Genomic DNA, 22,523 nt, shown 5'->3' with positions numbered 1-22,523 from the left:
GAAGTCACTGCTTGGAAAGAGGTAACTGCCAAGGCTACATCCCGGGAGAGATCCCGGGACGACCCCTCGAGCTCTCGCACGCTTCTTCTCCTTCTCTTGTCACTGCGGCTCTCCGTGCTTTCGCGCAACTCGCTGAGAACCTGCTCATGGCACCACCTGCGCAAGCTCGCACAGCCACTGGCGCCGAGTCGGCTCACCTCGTCTTCATCAACGCTAGGCTTGTGGGGTCTCCGACAACAGCGACCTACGCCGTCGAGGTCGCGGACGGACGCGTAGCAGCTATGGAGTCATCTGAAGAATACGCTGGACCACCTTCGACAGCCGCTGTGCTGGACTTGCAGGGCACGTCCTACCTTCTTTCGCCTCTGACTCTCAGGCATCTGACCCTGCCTCTCCTGAAGGCGCATACCTGGCATGCTCGGTCGTCGACTCGCATACTCACTTCTCAAGCTGGGCCCTGGCCGCCCAGCGCATCGACCTCTACACCGCCCTGTCCGCTGCCGAGGTCCTCTCGCGCATGCGAGCCTGGCTTCCCCTCGCACGCTCGCACCAGCCCGATCCTTCACTCTTCCTCGTCGGGCAGCGCATGCGCGTCGGCGAGTGGCCCGACCTGCCCGACATGAATCGCCTGGCGCTCGACGCCCTCGAGCCGGACAGGCCACTCGCCATCTTCTTTGCCGGATTCCATTCGTTGTGCGCCAACTCGTGCGCGCTGAAGCGGCTCGGGCACAAGCCGGAGGGCCACAGCGGCGTGCTCGAGGAGAAGGAATGCTTTGACGCTTGGGTCGAGATCAACCGGATCCCGGAGGACTCGGTCGATGCGGCGGTTGCTCAGGCGGCGCTGAACGCTGCGTGCGCTCGTCCCCTAACAACGAGCTCGAGCTCCCACTCACCTACCTTTATGCAGTGCGCAAGGTATCACCGAGATTCTAGACCTCGAGATGGCCTTCAACATCGACAACTGGCAGCGCCGGGTCAGCAAGAAGGGAATCAAGAGCCTGCGCGTCCGCTGCGGCATGTACCGCGACCATCTGCCTCAAGCTATCGCAGCTGGGTACCGCACAGGCGACGCCGTGCCCGGAACTGAGGGCCTCGTCACGGTCGGACCGCACAAGATTATCACCGACGGATCACTCGGCTCTCGCACTGCATGCTGCCACCACGCCTACCCGAACGAGCCTGAGAATTTTGGTCACTTGGAGTACAAGGTCCCGACGCTCCAGAGCATGCTCGAGAAGGCGACCGCCGCGGGCATGTCGCTCGCGGTGCACGCCATCGGCGACCGCGCAAACCAGCTCACGCTCGAGACATTTGCAACCCTCAATCCGCCCGCACTGCCGGGCTCAACCATCGAGCACGCGCAGCTCCTCTCGACAGAGGACATCCCGCTATTCAAGCGTCTCGGGCTCATCGCCTCTATCCAGCCTGTGCACATGGCCGACGACCGCGAACTTGCCGAGCAGTTTTGGCCGGGCCGGACCGACCGCGCGTTCCCCTTCCGCACCATCGTCGACGCGGGCATCCCAATCCGCATGGGCTCGGATGCGCCTGTCGCGCAGGTTGACCCGTGAGTGCCGGCCCTGCCCTCCCCATTCTCGGCTTGAGCTGACCCCTTGTCCTGCATGCAGGTGGGATGCCATGGCCGTTGCGGTCTCCCGCGTCGGCCGCGGGCAGTCGCATCTCCCGCCGTGGCACCCGGAGCAGGCCATTACCAACGAGCAAGCCTGGCTTGCGTCCACGTCGAATGGCAAGGTCTCGTTCGAGGTCGGCGACCGCGCCGACCTGATTGTGATTCCGGTCGACCCGCTCACTGCGAGTGCGGAGGAGCTGCGCAAGATGAAGGTCAAGGCGACTATGCTCGGCGGGCGCTGGACGCACTTCACGATGTAGTTTCCGACTGGAGCAGATGACTCTCATCACTTGCAACAGGTGGCTCATGCTTTCGATACATCGCACATCGTACGGAAAGCCAGATTAGTTGCGATTAGATCTCCTTTGTTACGACCACCCCTCCATTCCTGCTGGCAGATCTGCCGTCGCGCCGTCGACTCCCGCTCCACCGAGTGCCTCGAGCCCGACTGTGCTCCAGTCAAGTCCGCCAGGCAGGCCGCCCTCGCCGCCAGAGAGCCCTGCAAGACCAAGGCCAAAGTCGTCGTTGAAGGCGTGCGAGCCCATGCCTGGCTGTGTCGCGTCTGCAAGTCGACGAGAGCGTCAGCGTGGTCATCGATCCACTCATGTGAGAGGCGAGTACGCACAGAAGTCGTCCATGAACGGCGTCACCTCCGAGAGGAGCGACGCCATCGCCTCCATGCCCTTCCTCCCCGCGCCCGCTGCGAGCGCCGTCGCCTGCGCGGGCGTCGTCGTCGGCCTCGGCGCTCCCGAAGCGAACGGCGACGGCGTAGACGCAACCGCGGGCGAAGCACCCGCCTGTACGCCACTCGCGCCTGCAGCGGCCGAGACGGAGAGGTCGGGCATGACGAACGAGCCGTCCTGCATGCGGAGTGGGCCCGAGAGGGAAGTCGAGGTCGGCGTCGACGTGTCCCACAGCCACGAGTCGAACGAAGAGACGGGCAATCGAGCGGCTCCTGATGCGGTGGCTGCTACGGCGATGGGAGGGTTCACAAGCGTGGGAAGGCCGGTCGACGAGGGGGGCTGGAGGTGCGGTGCCTGGACAGCGTTCGAAGGCGCGGCGAATGCAGCAAGAACGGAAGGCGAAGGGGCGTTTTGCACGATTGGCGAGCGCCTGTGAGTGGTCGAAGCGGGCGACGAGGCGTTGTGCACCTGCGGGCTCGCCGCGCTCAACCCGACGCGGAGGATCATCTCGACGAGAAGGGCGTGTCGTCGGGCAGGGTGGTCCGGGTTCGGCGAAATGCCTGTCAGGAACTGTGCGCCGAGCTCGAGCAGGCGCGGGAGCTTCTGGCCGGTAATGAGCGGCTGCGGCGTGTCGAGGTTGCACCCAGCCTCGTAGTCGGTGCGGCGGATGTCCAAGTCGCAGGTAATCAGACCCTGTTTGAGATGGGAGAGTGAGCTCTGCGACTCGCATGCTGCTCTGGGAGGAACGCACGGCAGCGGCCATCCGCACGAGGAAGAGGAGAGAGTAGACAAAAGCCTGCGCGAGCGTGCCCGGTCAGCTTCGATAGCTACACATTCGTGTGGCGCCACGCACAATGCAGGTCATCGTGTCGAGGGCAGTCTTGAAGTCTTCGGTAATGCGGGGGTCGAGATGCAATGCCTCGCGGACGCCGTTAAGCGGCGCTGGCCACGTAGAGTCGCGTAGTGGGCTACCCGACGCCGTCGCCTCGGTCGAGACGACGAAGATGGCCGTGTCGGCGGCCTGCGCCGCACGCTCGAGATGCCGCCAATCGTCGCCCGAAAGCCTCGGGCGGCCCTCCTTGCCTTCCTCCAGCTCCTTCTTGCGCTCGAGGTCCCAGCGCGTGTAGACGCCGCCGTTGACGGCGAGAATGACGAACTGCGCGAGCGTCTGCAACACCGTGTAGGCAAGCGGGTCGCCCTTGTTCTGCGCCTCGGTCAGGACGGGTGTCCAGTACGCCCGCCAAGCGTCGAGCTCGGCGTTGATTTGCTTCAGATGGTCGAGGCGGTATCGCACCGGGTGAGTCGAAGGCGGCGCGGAAGTCGGCAGCGTGACGATGCTGTACAGCTCGAGGACGGCTGCGCGGCGCACGTCTGTCGGGTCGGCAGCGAGCGCGGCGAAGCGGCGATTAACGCGTAGCGCCGCTGCCGGGTCCGTCCAAGTGAGGCGGCCGCTCTGCAATGAGCCAAGCGCGTCGGCTGCGATGACGGTACACCACAAGCGGAACTCGGCGAGAGCGCGCTTGCGCTCTTCGGGAGGGGCGAGATCGGGATTGTCGAGGACGCGGACGAGGAGGGCGGGGGACTGGTGAACGCCGATAAAGGAGGCAGCGCGCTGGATGAGAGAGTGGATCATGAGGGATGAAAGGGCGTTGACCTTGGACGCGTGGACGATTCGACTCGACGACTTGATGCCGCGATGAGCGTACGCAGCCGTCTGCACGGGCTTGTAGTAGAGCATGAGGAGGAGGGCGCGGACAAAGTCGCGCGTGAACATCGAAGCTTCGGGCGCCAGGACATAGCCGACAAGCAGCTCGTGCACGATCGCGTTGAGTCCGGCGTAGACTTCGCGCGCCCGTGAGCTGGTTGAAGTGTTGTAGTCTGATCAAAAGGAGATCAGTCGAGAGCCGGAGACGAGAGTGCGAGCAACGCACAGTTTGTCACGAGCAGGACGACATGGAAGAGGAAAGGGCTCTTCTCGCGGACGACCAGGGAAGGTCGCCGCTCGACTACGGGAATCCACGGTTGCAGTCGCTGGACGTAGCTGACGAGAGAGGGAGTCAGCCGCAGTCCATGGGGCATTCAGGCTGCGACGTACAAGGTGAACGCCGTCTGTACGTCTTCGAGCGTGACGAGTCCTCGCGCAAACGCGTCTGGCCGACCACTCCTCGGCTCGTTCCTCGCCTTCCACGACAATTCCTCCATGTCGTACTCCTCGTCGACAGCGTTCTCGCCACCCAGGCCCGCTGCGTTGCTGCCGCCCAATTCGTCGTCGTCCATCGCCTGCTCGTCCCGGCTCATCTGCTCCATCGTCGAAACGAGCACTTGGAGCGGATTTGAGTCGACCGGAAGATCGATCGGGTCGTGCTGAAGAGGCGTAGACGACGAGGTTGAGGGAAGGGGCGGGACGGGCAGGGGAAGGAGGTCGGGAAGGGCGAATGACGACGTCGAAGCGACAGGGCGCAGTCCAGCGCGGCGGTCAGCTTCGAGACCGGCTTCGATGGCGACCAGACGAGCGTTCATGTCGCGAATCCTGCGAGTGCCTCATGCCTCAGTCAGCCGGCCTGCAGACTCGCACCGCAAGGACCGCCCGACGACGGCTCAAGGGCTCGACGCGGAGACCACGTGACAGAAAGCTCACGCTCTCGCCAACTCGCTCTCGTTACCTCCGCTAGGCGCTGGCGCCGGGATGCTCGTGCCGTTCGAGACGGGCGCGGTGCTGCTCGGCGGTGCGCTCCCGCTCGCTCCGACCTGTACGCGCACGGCTGTCTTGGGCACTTGACCCTCCGGGTAGAGGCACTCGATGCCGTAGAGCTCGCAGCGGCGACATGGGTGTCGTGTTGCGCCTGTCAACGAGTCAAGTCGTGAGCGAGATGATCTCGCCCGCAGTGCACGCGACAAATCGCACCATCGCATTTCTGCCTGTGAGTCGGGCAGGCGTGACCACAAAGACGTGCAACGGGACGAGGAGAAGGTCGGGCGGAAGAAGTGGGGAGCGAGGAGAAGAGGTCAGCTCGGCGTCTCGACGGCGTGACAGGGTTGCGAGGTGTGTACGGAGGATGCTGCGCATCGTCTGGTCCTGCTGATCGTCCGACCGCATCGCCGGACCAGCGCGCCTCCGTTCTTTCCCATCGTCAAGCTGCGGGTCCGCTCCCTCCGGCATCGCCGCGCTCTGGAAAGGGAGACGGCTGGAGCGTAGACGTGAAGCCGACAAGCACAGGCGAAGAAACAGCGACTCGCTTCGTGCTGGAGCAAGCGATGCAAGCCTGTCGTTTTCGGCCAGGACGAGCCTTGACCTTGCCGCTGGCGGGGTCCATCGCGTCGAGCGAAGTCGTGTTAAGCCGTTGAGCTCGCAGGCGCGCTGCTGTTCCCAGCAAGGGAAGGAGCGGCGCAGGGGAAGAGAGGCAGTCGCTCCGGCAGAGGACGCGGCGCGCGTGAAAGAACGGCGATCGCTCCGTGGACTTCGCCGGCTTTGCGATGGCCGCTCGAAGCAAGGTTCTTCGCCAGTCATTCGCCATCGAAGCGCGGTGCCCAAAGAAATAGACCACTTCTCAGTCTATTCCTGGAAGCTGTCGCTGTCGCTTCTTTGTTGCTTCTTTGCCCGCTCGTGTGACATGCGCTTTTCTCGACTACGGAAAGCTCTGCATAGGGCGACTCGTGAAGGAAGTCTAAGAGAACGACGATTGCGAGATTGTGGACCCAGGAGGAACTGAACGCAGAGACCAGAATTAAGCGAAAGTAAAGGGGGGCGAGAAGGAAACAGGAAACGGCGAGGACAGAGGTTGGCGCGGCGGGAGCGCCCTCATACCGCTTGAGTCAGAGTCTGCACGACCCTTTTGACGAGATCACATCTAGAGATCCCAGAAGCGAAGGTAGCGGCGCCAGCCGGTCGCCTCAACGTGCTCGCTGCGGGCTTCCTTGACGACGTGGCCAGCCTGTATAGAGGGCGACACTGGTCAGTCAAGCTCACAACAGAAGGAGTCGAACACACGTACAGTGTCCTTGTGGTCGAACGAGTTCTGCGAGTCGCCGAGATAGAAGTTGGTTTGGAAGCAGGCGGCGAGGAGGGCAAGGAACGAGAGGCCGAGGGCAGCAGCCCACAGCGGGAAGCAGGTCTCTCTGCGAGCACGTATGTCGCGTGAGCACCGATGTCGCGTAAGGACTGCAGAAGAGCGTAAAAATTCGGACCCGACGTACTCGTAAGCCTTGATGGCACCTTGGCGAACGTCCGAGTTGAAGTCGTACGCCTTGATGCTCGTGATGTCGGCAAAGAAGCCAGCAATTTGGGTGTCGTTCGCAAGGCCCGTCGGAATGTACTGGCGAAGGTTGCCCGGCATATTGTTCTGCCAGACCTGCGACGCGATGCTGTTGCCGATTGCGGCACCAATGCTCGACCACAATGACAAAAGCGAGATGGCGAGCGCGACGTCCTGGTGCGGGACCGATGCTTGCGAGCCGACCTGCGAGCCAATGACAGAGAAGGCGCTACCCGCGCCTGCGAGGAATTGCGACATGACGAGGCGTGCGAGGTTGCGACTGCCGGCCTTGTCGACGAGGAGGCCCTAGAAGGTGAGAAGTTTGGAGATGTCAGCATGAGCGCTCCGCACAGCACAGATGACGGCAACGCACGTAACCGATGATGCGGACCGAGATACCCGCAATCTGAACAAACTTGTAGCGATGCGTGTAACGCATGAGAAGGCCGGCGATCACTCCGAAGCCGCACAGTCTGAGAGAAAGAGACCGTCAGCCACACTTCCCATGCCTGCTGCGGGCCAGACGAGTCCACTTGCCCCATGTTGAGCACGTTGTTGAAGTCTGCGAGGGGGGTGACAGGGTCAGTGAAGGAATGGCAGAGAAGCGAGGATAGAATGCGGACAACGCACAGTTCCAGTTGCGCGGTGTGATGTCTGTAACGATGAAGCAGTACGAAGCCTATGTATCCGGGAGGACACGGTGGGCCACAGTCAGAGATCGCCTGCCGCACACCGCAAAAAGAACGTTGCGTGCAGCACTCACAATGTACAGCAGCTGGAGGTCTGCGGGCAACGAGTCAGTGAAGGTTGGAAGCAACAAAGTACAGCAGAAACGCACAGCCGGCCAACCTGCAAACCAAGGAAGGTCAACAAGGGTCGAGCGCACCTTTGTGCACTCCAACAATGTCTGAGGAGTCCCCAGTATCAAGCGTGAGCTCACATGTAGATGAAATCGATGATGACGGCTGTGACAAAAGTGCGGTTGCGCAGAAGACGATTCGGCGCCGACGGGTAGCGCGCAACCTTCCACTCGTAGAGCGGGAAGCAGAGCAGGCAGAGCGCGCCAACGACGAGCATGGCGATCATTGACGGGTTGTTCCAGCCGCCCTTGGCCTGCGGCGCGAGGGAGAAGGGGAGGAGGATGAGCGACCAGCCAAAGCCCATCAAGATCAATCCGACCGTGTCGAGTTCATTTGCGACCTGCAGGATCTGGCGGTAGATCGGAACCTTGGCCTTCGCGACCTTCTCGACCTTGGTGTCGTCCGCGCCCGTCCGAGCAGTGTCAATGTCGACGAGGCCAGACTTGATGGCGCGGCGCTCGAGGTGCCACATAACAAAGATAGCCGGCGTCCAGGTCACAGCGAAGATGATGGCGTACTGAAACGAGAAGTCAGCAGGGAAGGCCGGCAGGCGGGAAAACGGAAGACTGACCATGCCGTAGCCCCATCGCCACTTGCCCGGCGCACTGAGCGCCTGAACAATCTCGGACGTGAACCACACAGTGGCGAGATAAGGCGTGGTGATCAAGCTGCGGAAGCGCGTAAGAGAGACGACGTAAAAAGGAGTCAGAAAGAGGATGTATGCGGTCCGCCAGGGGGACTCACCCCTGAGCCAAACCGCGGTACTTGAGCGGCGTCAGGTCGGCGATCAAGGTCGAGTTGATCTGCGTGTACCCCGAGCGACCGATGGTGACGGCGACATTGCCGACGACATCTGCAAGCAAGACTGTGAGCACTTGTCCTTCTTTCGCGTACGTCGCAGCACGCACAGGCCCCGAGCGTCGGCGACTTGAGGATGATGATGTAGCCGACGATTTGAGCAATGAGGCAGACGCCGTAGATGCCGGGACGCGACCACACGTCGGATGCCTTTGCAAGGAAGGGAAGCGAGACAGAGCCGATGATCGAAGTCGCAACTGACAGCATCGCAAGGCCGTTGCTGTGCTGGTTGAAGCTGGATGTTGCATACACAGAGAAAGAGGCGGTGACGCTGCGGAAACGGACCGAGGAGGTGAGCTTGTCGCGGCGTTGAGAAGATCAACAAAACTCACGACGCCGCCATGGCAGCCTGTACGTTTCAACAGAACATCTGTCAGCTCTGAAACACTAAGAGCGCTTTGGGGACACGCACGATCCAGTTCGTGATGTAAACGCATGCCGCGAGAAGCCAAAGCGACTTGCGGCCGCTTGCCGATTCCTTTGCGGCGCGAGCGATTGCCTCGACACCGATAACACCACGAGACTTGTAAGTAGGGCCAACCTGTTCGGGCTCCGTCGACGCAATGTCGGAGACACTGCGCTTCTCGTCGTCGTGGTCGGAAGCGGCAGCATTGCGCTCATTGCGCTGCGCAGCTACCACGTCGGCCATGTCGAAGTCAGCGATAGCTAGAAGCGCAGGCGCGAACAGAGGACGAGCGGCGGCAAGCACGAAGCGGAAAGAAAGGAGAAAGAGGGAGGAACCTTGCGCCGACTTTTGCAGCAGGGCTGCCGAGCCAGGCCATCTGATTGTGACCCCGGCAAGGCACCCGGCGCATTCGACCTTGTTGACCTCGACCGACGGGGCCAAGAGTCAGTGAAGCAGGGGAGGAGGCCGGGGAACGGAGGATCGGATAGGCCGGCGGCGCGATGCCGGCAGAGATGGATACGATCCGTCAATCAGAGAAACTCCTCGTTCTCCCGACAGCTGCATTCTAGATCCACGCAGCCAACCGCAAGAAGTCGCCGGTTCCAACCCCGCGCCCAGAGACTCGCCACGAGGGGAAGAAGCTTGGAAGAAAGCGGTCCCTCGACGACTCAAGCTCAACTCGAGAGCGCGCGCGCTCTGCTTTATGAACCCATCTGCAGCGTGTGTGAACAGGAGAGCATCACCAGGCCGTCAACAGAAGCAGTCGACGAGATTCGGAGATGGCGAGAGCGGATAGCGAAGGGGGACCCGAGGGATCGCGCGCAGCGCAGGGAGACAGCCCGCCGAGCGGCGCAGTTGGCAGCTGCACGCCGCAGAATGCGAGTCTCGAACACCGGTCTTCGTTCCGAGGCAAGACGCCCGTGAGGGGAAGATGCTCGTCGACGCGATCACCTCTTCCTGATGATCGTCGCGTCCGAATCGCCACTGCATGCCTTCCTTCGACTTTGAAACTGCACTACCATGAAAAGGTCGCTGGCGGCGCGCCAAACCACAGATACTGTCAAAGAGTCATAGCCAAACAGGGGGACGCTCATTTCCGCAGTAGCACACGGCGGTGCGACCTGACCCCGTCCTGTTTCCGTCCCGAACACGAGCTTGCTGGCAAGCTTTTGTACTCAGCTGTCTCTTGAGCTCTGCGCTGGCGCTGGCGCTCGCGCTCGCCCGCAGCACGCGTCGTACGCTTGCGCAAGCACCTCGAATGGCGAGCTCGTCTTGCGTGCTTCGCAGGTCGAAGGGCTGCTCCGGCTCGGATGAACCTGCTTGTGCCCTGTAACGTTGCTTTCCTGCTCGCAAGCTACGACGCCTTTGCTACACTGCTTGACTCGACCATGCCGTCCGCGATTCAGACCGTCAACGAGGCCCTTGGGTCGCTCTCGATCAAGGCGCAGAAGAGCGCCGCAGCCTTCAAGCAGAGTTCGCAACTCAAGGTCCAGCCGCTGCAATTCTCCGGCGCCCTCGACCGTTTCGAGCGCGAAGAGCTCGCCGTCGCGCTCGGCGACCGCTTCGCGCCCAATGTCCGGTTGAAGGAGCTTCTTGCGCTGCCGCGCGATCAGGGCGACCCCATCCTGCGCGACCTCGCTATTCTCAGTGCGTGCCACCAGGATCATCGCCAGTGCAGAGGTGCCAGCGCGCCGACAGCGGAGCTGACTAGCTTCTCTCGCCAGTCTCGCACCGCGGTGTCGTCTTTTTCCAAGATCAGCACGACATCGTCCCTGAAGACATCGGCCACCTCGCGCTTCGCCTTGGCGAGCTCGCGGGCAAGCCCGAGGACTCGACGCTTCACATGTGCGTTGCCGCCATTTTCGCTGTGTCACTCTTGAATCGCGAGACCTGAGCGGTTCACGCTGACTGACGCCGCCTGCAGTCACCCGACGCAGGAGCTAACCGAGACTGGCCTGCCGCTCGGCAAGATTGACAGCCAGCCCGACAAGGACGGTCGGCAGATTTCGTTTGCGGGCAAGAGCTTCACGAGCCGGGAATGGCACACCGGTACGTGTGGAGCGGAAAATTCTACTCATAGTGTCCCGACTGACGCTTTACTACTCGCAGACGTCGCCTTTGAGCCGCGCCCTTCGCTGTACACGATTCTGCAGATTCACACTCTTCCGCGGGTCGGTGGCGAGTGCGTTCGCCGTCTTGTCTACCGCTGCTTGTATCGTGAGGCTGATGCTCCTGCTCGAACAGCACGCTGTGGTCTTCCAACTACGCCGCGTACGACCGCCTCACGCCGACGTACCAGAAGTTCCTCGAAGGCCTCACCGGTCTGAACGACGCCGAGCGATTTCGCATCCAGGCGCGCGAGAACGGCTTCAAGCTGCGGACTGAGCCGCGCGGCAGCCCATACAACGCTGGCGACGCGTTCCAGGCGAGCCACCCGCTCATCCGGTGCGTCTCGCCGTTCCGTCAACCTGGAGAGGAGTTGCCCGGTGCCGGACGTGTGGTCATCGCTGACATTCTTGTCGTTCAGCACGAACCCTGTGACCGGTCTCCGGGCGCTCTACGTCAACCCGACATTCACCAAGCAGATCAACGAGCTCAGCTTTGACGAGAGCCGGAGCGTGCTCGAGTACCTCTTCCGTGTGCAGATTGAGAACCACGGTGCGTCAGCCGTTTCGTGCATCATTCACTCAGCTATATGCGTGGCTGGCAGTTGCTCACGCTCTCCGTCCACGCATGCAGAGAACCACGTCAAGTACCGGTGGTCGAAGTACGACGTAGCGATCTGGGACAACCGGGTCCGTCCCCTTTCTTTCGCCCTTTCAAATTTCTCAACCCGCTGACCTCGCTCCTCTCGCTTGCAACAGGTCGTCAACCACCTCGCGACGTTCGACTTTGCTGGCCCGCGCGCAGGAGACCGCGCCGTCGTCGTCGGCGAGGCGCCGTACTTTGACCCGGCGTCGATCTCGCAGGCAGAGTACCTCGCCGCGCAGGAGAAGGCATGAGGGTCGAGGCGCAGGAGTTGTATATGATGCGATCAAGTCAGTCAAACCTACCTGCGGCCCACAGGGAGCCCTTGCGAGATCAGAGCAGCTCGAGCGGAAGCGCGCGCTGGGCGCACCATCTGCGTGCGCTCTTGCTCGGCGACAGCTGACGCTTTCGGTACTGAATGTGGATGCTCCGTGCCGTCGGCTAGGGTCAATGGAAACCGTCTATTCGGTCTCACAGTCTACGTGCCATACCGACCCCTCAAAGTCTACCTCCGCATCCTCGCGCTTGTAGCGCAGCTCCGTCCCGTCTCCATCAGCGAGCACCACACTGAGGACCTTGCGCTCTTTGAGCGTGCCGAGAAGGGAAGAGAGCGTCGGATGGGACTCGTCGAGGTTTGCTGTCGGTTCCGCGTCGATGACGGACACAAAGTCGAAGCCCGTGAGGCGGAGGTGAAGAAGGGAGGGGAACAAATTGATGAACCGGAGCAGGTATGGGAGCATCTGCAAGTGAGCGGTCGTGAGCCCTCTCGCTTCCGGCATCGTGAGCGTGGAAGCACGAGGGACGCACCTCCAAGGTGAGGCGGCATGCGCCGGAAAGTGTGAGCGTCTCGACGCTGCCCATCCGTATATGGTCTTCTTCGTCTTCCTCGTCTTCCAACCAGTAGATCTGCTCGACCTGGCCGATGTCGAGTCGCTCGAGCCGGCTGTGCTGCAAGGCGTCTAGCAGTAGCTCCAGCGTCGCCACGCCGAATCGGTCGGACTGGGCGTCGTAGTCGTAGCGCGAGTAGCGGTCAAAGAACCGGAAATCGAGCGTGAGGCGGCGGAGGTTGGGCGCGACCGCGTCTGCCTGCACGCGGGAAACGCATCAGCCGAGACGTGGCATGGTCGGCAATGGGAGGCGAATCTGCATACCACAACCGGCGATTTCAGATATTCGAAAGCTCTCACGATTAGGTCGCTGCCACACGCCAACTCGCCGTCGGCCGACAGCCGCAAGTGCTCGACCTTGTCCCACAGCAAGTCGTCAAAGACGCCGTCTGGCTTGGGATCGTCGACCGAGAGCGCGCGCAGCTCGTCGACGCCGTTCTCGATGAGCTCGCGCGCCCACCGCGAGCTGCTCGTCTCGAACGTGTCGAGCGCCTCGAGGTCGCACAGTGCGTACTCGATAGGCGACTCCCACTCTGCGTACGCCGGCTCGGCGTAGACGGTGAGGGACCGCAACGTGCGCTCGACGGGACGAAGGGCGTTGACGAGCATTTTGGCAGGGAGCTCGAAGGTGCCGCCCGGCGTGACGAGGCGCGTGAGCGGAGTCGCACATGCATAGATTCGCTTGAGCGCCGCGGGCGCCCACTCGGAGACGAGGTCGACCCGCGCCTCGTCGATCTCGGCCCAGTGCTCGTCCCTGCTCGGCAGCCGCCGCAGCATCTCCTTCTCGTTCTCGCCGTGCCGCCCTGCAGCGAGATACCGCAGCCCAGGCCGCGCGATGCGGAAAGTGCGCTTGTCGAGCAGGATGTAGTGGAGCGGGACCGCGTCGGGCTCGTCGTTGTACGGATCGGCATCGGTCGGGACGGCGCGGAACGACTGCCAGACGTAGAAGAAGATGCGGTCGACGAGTTCGTCGGGGAGGCGGTCGAAGAGGGACGGGCTGGGCATGACGGGCGGGTTGCCGGGGGCTCAGCGTACCGCCTGTCGTGAGACGTGGCCCGTAGAAGTCGTTCAGGCGCGCACTGGCGGTCAAAGTTTCGCGCGTCGCCTTTGGCGACAGGACACGATGAAATCGAGAGACTGGCGTAGGATGGACCGGGCGACTCGTGCACGGCTGAACAAGCCCAGATAGCGTAAAGACACGTCGACGTCGCGCTGCGCTTCGTATAGCGACGATGGTGAGCGTGAAGTGAGGCGGAGAAGGCGAACGAGGCGGTGCACTTCCGCTCGCGGGCTCATGACATGCTCCCGAGGCAACTGGCGGGTCACGAGTAAGTTGTAGCGGGCGTATGCGACTGTACATTGCGGCTCCACCGCACCCTTGCCCGACCAAGTTCACGAAAGCTAAGCAAGCGACCCTCCCATCCAACTCTCGTCGTCCTCCGCAGGATTCGACACCAGACGCGCCTAGAGCGGCCCGCTCGCCGCGTCGACCTTCTTGACAATGCTCTTGACGTGGTCGCCGAGCGAGACGAGGCAGATGGTCTGCGATCACGGACGCGGTCTCAGCACGAGCTATCGCCGGTCCCGTCGAGCCGGCCCGAGTCGCACTCGCACTCGCAGCGCCCGCACTCACCCTCCAAATGCTGAGCCCGACGCGGGGCGTGACGCCGCGGAACAAGCCGCGGAGGCCGTCCTCGGCGTAGATGTACTTGGCGGTCGAGACGATGGTCGGGTTGGCCGGGCGCGCGGGCGAGCGCGCCTTGGAGAGCGACTGCATCTCGACGCGGATGACCCTGTGCCGAGTGTGGTCGGACGTTAGCGATTCCGCGCGAGTGAACTCGAGAGCAGAGTCCGCACTCGATCGGATGGTTCCAGCAGCCGAGAGCACCGCCTGTGCGGCAATCAACGGCCTGTTAGCACCGCCACCAGCAAAATCGCAGCCTAAAACTGGCGAAGAGAGGCACGTGGACGCACCAATCACCGACGCGAGCACCTTCTCTCCCGCCCCGAGCGCCTCGCCCTTCTTCTTCCCCTTCCACTCGCGAATCCCGCCCTCTGCCGCGCGCGCGATCCCGATGCGCGACCCCCAGTTGAGCGCCTGCCGGAGCGCGACGGCGTTGACGCCGCGGTTGATCCCGCGCACGCCCTCGCGCCGGTACAGGTCGACGAAGACCTGCCAGGGCGTGAGGGCGCGCGCGGGCGCGGCGGGGTGGCCGGGGAGCGGAGACGGCGGGGAGGGCCCGGTGGTGAGGGGTTTGCTGCGCGTGATCTCGACCGTCTTCATGCGCGTCGTGACGCCCCTGCACGGAGGAGGAGGGTTCCGCGAGGGCGTCAATGACGACCGTGCGCGGACCCAGCACCGGAATGAGCCCCTCGCCGGCAAGCTCTGGGTGCCACCGGCTGTGACCACCGAGCATACCGACCTGCACCATCGCAGCCAGAAGAACCAGACGCACATGGCGAGGTAAGCCTGCGCGATCCCTCCCGCGACGCCGCCATACAGGCCCGCCGCGCCCGGCTTGACGCCGTGCTCGACGGCCCACGACTCGACGGCGCTCGCGGTGAAGAGGAGGATCCCGCCCGTCGTCGCCGACTCGATCCAGGCCTGCGCGCGCGCGGGTGGTCCGATCAGCGCCCCTTTTTGGAAGAGGAGGGTCGGAGTCACACGGACCCAGGGGATGAGGCCTTGGTAGAAGGGCGTGATGCCCGGTCCGCGCTGGGCAATCTTGCGGAACGAGGTGAGGAGCGAGTCGGTGCGGTTGGCGGCGGCCTGCGTCTTGAGCACTGCGGTGGGCGGTCGGGAGAGTTCAACCAGGGTGTGTGAGGGGAATTCGAGAGCGGTGCGCACCTTCAAGCGGCTGCCCAAGCGTTGTGACTGCGAGGTGCGAGGGGATCAGCGCGACTCGGAGGACGGGTGGGGGTGGGGACGCACTTTCGAAGAGCGAGACGGCGGCCCCGATGGCGAGGTTGGACGGCGACAGGGCCTGCGCGGAGGGCGAACTGCGCTGGGGCGCCATGGCTACGGGGACGAGGGAGCGGAGAGAGGGAGAGAGAGAGCAAGAGACGTCGTGAGCTCGTCGCCGTCCGGACAGCGCGTGTGCGGGGCACAGGGTCAGTGCGAGCGCGTCTACCGCAGACTCTGAGAGCAGCGAGAAGAACAGGAGACGGAGCGATCGAAGCGGGGTTGCGAAGGCGGTCCAAGCGACGCAATGTCTCGAAGAGGAAACGAGAGGGTGGACAAGGTGAGTACAAGGATGCCCGGGGGAAGGGGCACGGGTATCGAGTCAATCTACACAGCAGTGCGGTGGTGGTACAACGAGCGGCCCTCGCTCCTACCGCTGCTTGCCCGCCTCTGTTGCGCGCACGAACGAGACAGAAAGGTCAGCTTCGCCCCCACGCAGGAACAGCAGAGGGGCAAGCGCACCTCGCCGGGTCGCGTCCTCAAGCAGCTGCGTGTCGACTGCTTGGCGCGGGAGCTGCACGTAGCGCACCGTGCTGCCGCGGATGAAGCAGTTGCGGACGGCGACCTGCGCGCGAGGGTCGCGTCAGCTCAACGCAAACGCCTGCAGGGCTCGGCAGGGAAACGGGCGCACCATGTGCGGGTAGCGCTCCTCGTCGAGCACGCGGATGTTGTCGAGCTTGATGTTGAGGAATCTGCGAGGGTGCGAGGGGGAGAGGTGAGCCATTTCGCTCCGGGCACTCGAGGCGGTTGGATAGAGACGCACTGGTCGACGCTCTTGAGCTGACCGCGGATCTGGAGGTCGTTCTTGAGCTCGACGGTGAGCTCCTGGTCCTGGAGCGTCTTGAGGACCGAGAAGATGAGCTGCACCAAGAGGCGATCGCGTCAGCGGGGCGGGCTGGTGCGGGTGTGCAGAGCTCTGGGCGTACCATCTTGTGTGAGTGCGACCACGAAACAACCGGAAAGAGCGACGAGAGCGACAGGTTCGAAGGTGAACCTCCGGCGACGACGAGACGACTCGGGGTTGGCGCTCGACCACAGCCGCTCAAATCAGCTGGGGCGGTGCGTGCCTGCTCGATGGCACCGCTACTAATGCGACAGAGCGCGGCTTCAGGCACCGACTCGCTCCAGACCCTCCTCGTGTCCATCGCTCCTGGCTTCCTGCTGCCCGTCTCTCGCGCACGGCGCGCAATGACGACTGAGGACTGCCAGATCTGTACAGTGACTGCGGTGTGCTACATGCTGAGACTGGAACAGACGCGCGCCGATACATATTGTCCCTCCTCTCCCCTCTCCACCCCTCCGACCCACACCGCGCATGCTACTCACGCCAGCTTGCCCCACGCGTACGCCGCCGCGACGACGACGAGCATGAACAGCACCTGCGGCTGCGTAAAGTACAGGTCCTTGCTGAGGATCAGCATCGCGTTGTCCGGGATCGCGCCGCTGCTGCGCGACCCGCTCGTCTGCGCGACGGCGACGCTGTCCGACGCAAAGGACGATGCCTGCCGAGATGCGCAAGGGTCAGCGTGCTGCTGGACGCGCGAGACAAAGAGAGGGGCACAGGAGCGCACCGTCGGGTTCCTGCCGTCGGCGCCCGCCTCGCGTGCCTTGCCGAGGAACGGCGGCGACGGTCCGCCAAGCGCTCCACTGGCACCACTGCCACTGCGAGCAGCTGCTGCAGAGCCAGCGGCCGTGATTGCCGCGCCGGCTGCCGCGCCTGCGCCAGCTGCTGCGGCGACCGTCTTGTCGTCGCGCGCCTCGTCGGACGGAACGTCGCGCTGCCTAGCGCGCGCAGCGGCCGCGCCGCCGCGACCGCCGCCGCCGCCAGTCACGCCGGCGGTGATGGTCTGGTCGACAAACTCGCCCGCGAGGTAGACGTCCTCGGTGCCCTCGCCGTCCTGCGCCCGCTCGAGCCTCACCGTCGCGCCCTGGTCGCGCACCTTTTCGCTCCACTCGAGCTGTACGAGCACCTGCCCCGCGCTCGTCTCGACCTTGACGACCGCGGCGACGGCCTCGCGCGGCTCGACGACGAGATTGAGCCCGCGCGGGTACATCTTGCCGCTCCACTCGAGCCACGCGACCTGCTTGCCCTCGCGCATCGTGCCGCGCCCTCCGCCGCCGACGCGGAACGTCACGCGCCCGGTGCGGATGTCGTCGCGCGGCGCAGACGACGCAAGCAGCTCGGCGGGGCCCGGGCCCCACCGCAAAAAGTGCGGCGCAAAGCCGTACGCGTCGATAAACTCGCCGACGCGCCGCGGCGCCAGCGCGAGCTCGGTCGTAAGGACCTTGTACGTCGCGGCGTTGAGGCGCGCAGACGACCCGAGCGCGAGCTGCGCGAGGCGCGTCACGTGCACCGAGTGCGGGCCCGCCGGCGCGAGCGAGAAGCCGCTGAAGTCGCACTGCGCGAGGGTCGAGTCCTCTGGCGCCGAGTCGGGCTCGTGCTTGGCCGAGCGCGAGACGACGAGGAGCGGACCGTGCGAGTCGGCCGCGTCTTCGCGCTCGACGCCCGTGCCGACGACGTGGTGGAATGGCCTGATGGCGCGCGGGTCAGTAGCGGCCTGTCTCGCAGGTGCAATCGGAGCACGCACTTGATCGACGGGAAAATGCCCTTGTTCGCCTCGAGGTAGACGCCCTGGTCAAAGCCGTTGTCGAGCTGGACGAGCTGAACCGAGTCGATACGCGGGTCCCCTGTCGAGACAAGCGTGTGAGTCTCTGCTGACACCTTGAGGAGAATGTCCACGCACAGATGCGCCTCGCCGACTCGCTCATGAGCGTGCCGAGCACCTGCTCGGTCGTCACGCCCTCGATCTCGCCCTCGCCCTTGACGATGGGCAACCCCTCGCCCTGCTTCTCGCCATCGCGGTCGCGCATCCACACGCGCGTCCCGTCCTGGTCTCTGGCGACCCTCCACGCGCCGCCCGACGCCGAGCCGAGCATGGCGCGGAAGAGCTTGAAACCCGTCTGCACCGCCTCAAACGCCTTGCCCTCCTTGTCGAGCTCGACGTGCGCCGGGAGCCCGACGGCTCCGCCAGTCGTCGACGACGCCGCGGACCGGCTCGAGCGCCGGCTCGCGTTCGAGTCGCGCCGCTTTCGCCCCATCGGAACGGCGCCGCCGCCGACGAACGTCTCCTGCGAGTCGCTCGAGCTCGTCGGCTCCGGGTCGTGCGGGACCATGGGCGGAGCACCGTGTGCGGCGAGGTAGTCGGCGATACGCGTGATAACGGTCGGGCGCCGCGCGAGGTACTTCTTGGCGGCGAATTGGGGCATGAAGGTGCGGACGTTGACGTGGAGGCTGGATCGCCTTGCGTAAGCGGACCTCGAGCAGTGTCATGGCGTTGAAAGCTACGCACTAGTAGGAAAGCCGCGTGCCCCGGCCGATCGGCTCGAGCACCCAGCCGTTGAGGGCGATGCTGGCGCGCACACGGCCGGCAACGCGCGGGACTTTGGGCGTGACGACCGAGGTCGTGGCGAAGCAGATCGTGCCCGTCGGCGAGCCTTGTACCTTTTCCACGAGCGAGAGGTCGCGCGTGCTGCGTTTGGAAGGGAAAGGGAGGTCAGTCTGAGAAGGTCATATGTACCGTAGGGAAAGCCAGCGCACGAGGAGCCGGCAATGCCTTTCATGCACCTGCAGGTATAACGATGTCAGCACTGGGGAAGTAAGCCGGCCAACGCATGAGGAGACTCACATGTAGGTGAGAGATGCGTCGTCCGAAATGTTTTCGACGAGTGACCCCTCCTTGTACCTGCACGCGACGGAGCGACTCAGCCTGCAGAGCGATTGAAAAGAAGAGCGCGGCACCCACCAGTCGTCCCATAGCTTGCGCGTGCCCATGACCGCGAACACGGCTGTGGGCGCGAACCCCTCGATGTCGAGGACACCCTTGTACACGGGCGCATAGTGTGATTTCTTCGCCGTCCGGCCCTGCGAGACGTAGCTTTTCTCGCGCGTGACGTAGACTACGCAGCCCGACTTTTTCTGCGTCAAAGCGCGCTTCCAGTCGCTGTCGGGGCTCGAGTGCAGCGTCTGCAGCTTGGACATGGCGCGCGAGGCGGCGTCGAGGTAGTTCGACGTAGAGGCGACGGACGAGTCGCTGATGCCCGACGGACGACGCGCCAGGTCGTCAAAGTCGTTTTCGGACGACTGAGCAGGGAGTGGTCAGTCTGGCTCGCATCGTGCCGGCTGATCTCAGCGCACCCGGTCATCGTCCATGGCGGAAGCATCGTCGTCGCCGAACTCGGAGCCGTACTCGAATTCGCTCTTGCGCGAGCGGGCCGAGCGGGACGAGCGGATGCTCAAGCGAGACGAGAGGACCATGGTGAAACTGGCGGCGGACGGCTTGGCTGTGGCAGCCGAGGTGAGTGGGTGCACGCTCTCGGTACGTCCGGTCTCGACGCACCGCGGAAGGAGGTGTGCGAACCGCCCAGGTGTCGGACGGCGAAGTGAGCCGAAGTGGGGAAAGCGGAGCGACGGCGAAAGAGGCTTCGCAGCTGGCAGGCGGGGTCGTGAGGCTGCTAGCGGTGTCGGTCGGCTTGTTGCAGAGCTTGTCTGAACGGAAGAACGTGAGGTGGGGGACGGCGGGGAGAGTTGGCCGGAGTCGGCGATGGCAACGTCGCCGGCGCGCCTCCCCTCGAGCTGCGCCGATCAACTGATGAGACTCACCTCGCAAGGGGCTTGGCCAGCAGTGTTGCGGTGACCATTCGCTTGCGACCAGCGTTGCTGTAGCGCACGCCTGCCTGCTAGACCACACGAACCTGTCATGTGCCCGCGCCTTGCCTCGGGCAACACCTTTCGGCGTCGCTTCCCGTCCTCCCCGGCGTCCCACCTTGGAATCCGTTCCCGTTGACCACGGTCCAGCTGCCTGCTATGCAGCTCTGTGCGGCCGCAATCGCTGCTGCATCCGCTTCCGCGGCCGCTATCGGCTCGCAAGGCGCCTGTTCCTCGACACTCATACCCAGGTCTTTGGACAACGGCACGCCTCGCCCTTTCTCGCCAGCACGCAGACTAGCTGTCCACTTCGTGGTCAGACACCCCGGCGCGCTCTGCATTCGATGCCTCGGCGCTGCTCCGAACGCCCTCCCGCTCAGCCTCGACAAGGAAAACCCACAGCGTGTGGGTCGGCATCCGCCTGCTCGTCCGGCTGCCATCGTGCGCTCGCTTCCATTGCCGTCACATGAATAAGATGCCGACGAAGAGCTTTCGCAATGCTCATATGGCTATCCGGTGCTCAAATTTGCTGCAGGGTGTATGGGAACCCTCCGCTCTGCCTCCTTTCCCTCCTCAATCATTCTGCGCCGTACCCCAACTCGCTGCTGCTGCTGCTGCCGTCATTGCGAGCCTTTCTGATGGCCTTACTTGCTACTGTCTCAGGGCAGGCGCACACAAAACAGGTCTCAGCTTGCCTGACCCGAGCCTTTGTCCGCACCGAGGCGGCCGGCAACGTGCTCCTGGGCTGGGCTGCTGCACCGCACCTGGCAGCTTCTTACGACGCTCTCAAATGCTGACGCTGCCCGAGACCACTCCTCCTGTTGTCTCAACATGCATCTCTTCCTCGGAGCTTTGCTGCAACCTTCCTTCGTTTTCAATTCGAGTAGTCTTGACCGCAGCACCGCTTTTCAATCCGGCGGAATTTGTGAGAGGGACCACTTGACCAGACAGCAAGAATGCAGATCGAGAAGAGATCCATGTGAGAGGAGAGATACAGATGAAGAAGCGCCGAGACGGCAGAACAATGCGGGAACAACAACAAGGAATGGCACATCTACAGAAAGGGCACATCTTCAAGAACCGCTAGTTCGACGCATCGGGGAACGCCTGAACCGTCTGCCACTTGCCGTCCTTCTTGATGCGCACATGCATAGTCCGCATGCGATCGCTCATGCTGCGGAGGACGTCGCTGGTGTATCCTGATGAGCCCTTTTTGATCGCATTAAAGACGAGGAAGAGGTCACTGCTGTTGACAGAGGGATGCGCGTCGCCGTTGCGGCGCGGACGCTTCGGGTCGAGTGCGGTCGAGAGCGCGTCGATGGCGGGGAAGTAGGAATGATGTTGATACACTGCCTTGAGTTTGACGAGCTGCAACGCCTGCTCTGCCTCCGATGGCGAGTGCAACAAGCACTGAAAGTCGTAGTCTGCGCAGGAAAGAGCAAACGGAATCAATGCTCTTCCACTCGACCGCCGGCAGACAAGGTGTACAGCCCCGCAAAAGGAAGTGACGGGAGGAAGATACTTACATGTCATGACCTCGTATCGCCACATTGCGTTGCCCTTGTGCCAGTTGACGAGGGTAGAGTAGGTCGTCGCAAAGTCGCGAGTCGCCTCTTATTTGACGTCATTCATGATGGCTTTGTGGAGCGCTGATGGGGCAGAAGAGGATGAGAAAATGCGCGGAACAATCACAGGATGCGAGCAGGAAGCGCACCTAAGAGCCCTCGCTTGAGCGCCTCTGCCTCGAGGAGGCGCAGCTTCAGGTCGGCCAACTCGTCGCGCACAATGGCAAACTGCTTGTCCCGGTGCACGTCGCGCGTCTTCTGCTTCTGGAGCCACCTCTTGTCCCTCTCCGCTTGCTCCCTCTTGAAGGTTTCGAGGGCGGCGAGAGCGTCGTTGTGCTTATCGACCTGGAGCGCCGTGTCAGCTTTTGGCAGGCATCTGCAAGACACTGAATGCTACGCACTTTGACGCGGGAACGGCGCGCCCGTCCAGAGTCGGAGACCACAAGGTCCATCGTGGTCGAGTCGACCTTGCGCGACTGGACGAGGCGGAGGTCCGACAAGTCGGCACTGGTGTCGAGCTGCCCGCGCTTGAGAGCGTCCTCCAGCGTGCTCTGGTGGAAAGCGCTGGTCTTGAACCGAGAGCACGCTCGCGACTCGGTTGACGGAGCAGGGAGCGGCGGAGCGGCGGAAGGAGCGGCGGGAGGAGCGGCCGAGGGAGCGGCGAGAGGAGCAGCAGACGGAGGCGCTGCGCTCGTTAGCATACTCTGGTCGACGAAGACCGCGGTGCCTTTGCCGGCGTCAACGAGGCAAGCGGGCCGAGTCAGCAGAGGCTTCGCTTCGAGGAGGGCCGATCGCCTGATGAGACATGGGGCGAGACGACCAGGTGCCCGCTCCTTGCTTATATCGGTGCTCCAAGCTGCTCATGGCCGGCCCGCGCGATACTCTGCCCGACTCACTGCGCCTGCCTGCCTAGCCCTTACGCTCCCGCTCTTGCTCCCGCTCATTCTCCTGGAGCCTCCGGCCGTC

The 22,523-nt window shown here is 63.5% G+C and overlaps 9 protein-coding genes across 9 annotated transcripts; 2 read left to right on the top strand and 7 right to left on the bottom strand.

The window, feature by feature from the left end:
• Nucleotides 1-146: 146 nt before the first annotated feature.
• Nucleotides 147-1,890, top strand: JCM10292_000029 (amidohydrolase; the record flags this gene model as incomplete). Its single annotated transcript, XM_076651877.1, has 4 exons — nt 147-342; nt 402-852; nt 908-1,567; nt 1,629-1,890. 4 exons carry the CDS (start codon nt 147-149, stop codon nt 1,888-1,890), a joined length of 1,569 nt encoding a protein of 522 aa, XP_076502572.1.
• A 108-nt stretch (nt 1,891-1,998) lies between these two features.
• On the bottom strand, nt 1,999-5,627 carry JCM10292_000028 (Zn(II)2Cys6 transcription factor; the record flags this gene model as incomplete). The annotated part of the gene is made up of 9 exons (XM_076651876.1): nt 1,999-2,192; nt 2,256-3,006; nt 3,065-3,109; nt 3,167-4,191; nt 4,245-4,354; nt 4,409-4,843; nt 4,964-5,156; nt 5,219-5,232; nt 5,551-5,627. The coding sequence occupies 9 exons, from the start codon at nt 5,625-5,627 to the stop codon at nt 1,999-2,001; spliced, it is 2,844 nt and encodes a 947-aa protein (XP_076502571.1).
• Nucleotides 5,628-6,161: 534 nt separating this feature from the next.
• JCM10292_000027 (uncharacterized protein) lies at nt 6,162-8,933 on the bottom strand (the record flags this gene model as incomplete). Its single annotated transcript, XM_076651875.1, has 14 exons — nt 6,162-6,245; nt 6,306-6,429; nt 6,508-6,872; nt 6,940-7,039; nt 7,092-7,128; nt 7,197-7,245; nt 7,330-7,349; nt 7,405-7,415; nt 7,507-7,943; nt 7,998-8,094; nt 8,171-8,279; nt 8,335-8,555; nt 8,617-8,633; nt 8,697-8,933. 14 exons carry the CDS (start codon nt 8,931-8,933, stop codon nt 6,162-6,164), a joined length of 1,908 nt encoding a protein of 635 aa, XP_076502570.1.
• A 1,145-nt stretch (nt 8,934-10,078) lies between these two features.
• JCM10292_000026 (TauD/TfdA dioxygenase family protein) lies at nt 10,079-11,692 on the top strand (the record flags this gene model as incomplete). The annotated part of the gene is made up of 8 exons (XM_076651874.1): nt 10,079-10,337; nt 10,415-10,535; nt 10,615-10,739; nt 10,800-10,872; nt 10,935-11,135; nt 11,218-11,348; nt 11,430-11,485; nt 11,555-11,692. 8 exons carry the CDS (start codon nt 10,079-10,081, stop codon nt 11,690-11,692), a joined length of 1,104 nt encoding a protein of 367 aa, XP_076502569.1.
• Nucleotides 11,693-11,899: 207 nt separating this feature from the next.
• Nucleotides 11,900-13,330, bottom strand: JCM10292_000025 (uncharacterized protein; the record flags this gene model as incomplete). The annotated part of the gene is made up of 3 exons (XM_076651873.1): nt 11,900-12,178; nt 12,246-12,524; nt 12,626-13,330. The coding sequence occupies 3 exons, from the start codon at nt 13,328-13,330 to the stop codon at nt 11,900-11,902; spliced, it is 1,263 nt and encodes a 420-aa protein (XP_076502568.1).
• A 459-nt stretch (nt 13,331-13,789) lies between these two features.
• JCM10292_000024 (uncharacterized protein) lies at nt 13,790-15,342 on the bottom strand (the record flags this gene model as incomplete). Its single annotated transcript, XM_076651872.1, has 8 exons — nt 13,790-13,867; nt 13,959-14,118; nt 14,183-14,216; nt 14,300-14,625; nt 14,782-14,930; nt 14,997-15,109; nt 15,174-15,200; nt 15,258-15,342. The coding sequence occupies 8 exons, from the start codon at nt 15,340-15,342 to the stop codon at nt 13,790-13,792; spliced, it is 972 nt and encodes a 323-aa protein (XP_076502567.1).
• Nucleotides 15,343-15,657: 315 nt separating this feature from the next.
• Nucleotides 15,658-16,216, bottom strand: LSM2 (Sm-like protein LSM2; the record flags this gene model as incomplete). Its single annotated transcript, XM_076651871.1, has 5 exons — nt 15,658-15,677; nt 15,750-15,852; nt 15,919-15,979; nt 16,051-16,148; nt 16,214-16,216. 5 exons carry the CDS (start codon nt 16,214-16,216, stop codon nt 15,658-15,660), a joined length of 285 nt encoding a protein of 94 aa, XP_076502566.1.
• Nucleotides 16,217-16,609: 393 nt separating this feature from the next.
• On the bottom strand, nt 16,610-19,602 carry JCM10292_000022 (START domain-containing protein; the record flags this gene model as incomplete). The annotated part of the gene is made up of 9 exons (XM_076651870.1): nt 16,610-16,789; nt 16,859-17,819; nt 17,876-17,975; nt 18,032-18,579; nt 18,638-18,817; nt 18,886-18,912; nt 18,974-19,030; nt 19,091-19,428; nt 19,483-19,602. 9 exons carry the CDS (start codon nt 19,600-19,602, stop codon nt 16,610-16,612), a joined length of 2,511 nt encoding a protein of 836 aa, XP_076502565.1.
• Nucleotides 19,603-21,075: 1,473 nt separating this feature from the next.
• Nucleotides 21,076-22,258, bottom strand: JCM10292_000021 (uncharacterized protein; the record flags this gene model as incomplete). The annotated part of the gene is made up of 4 exons (XM_076651869.1): nt 21,076-21,416; nt 21,519-21,605; nt 21,707-21,902; nt 21,959-22,258. The coding sequence occupies 4 exons, from the start codon at nt 22,256-22,258 to the stop codon at nt 21,076-21,078; spliced, it is 924 nt and encodes a 307-aa protein (XP_076502564.1).
• Nucleotides 22,259-22,523: the final 265 nt, after the last annotated feature.

This window comes from Rhodotorula paludigena (genome assembly GCF_050403205.1).
Source record: "Rhodotorula paludigena JCM10292 DNA, Rt_paludigena_JCM10292v1_ctg59, whole genome shotgun sequence".
In the NCBI taxonomy this organism is placed as follows: Eukaryota; Fungi; Basidiomycota; class Microbotryomycetes; order Sporidiobolales; family Sporidiobolaceae; genus Rhodotorula; species Rhodotorula paludigena.
Note: the sequence above shows the minus strand (reverse complement) of the source record. Positions and strands in the feature narration are given on the sequence as shown.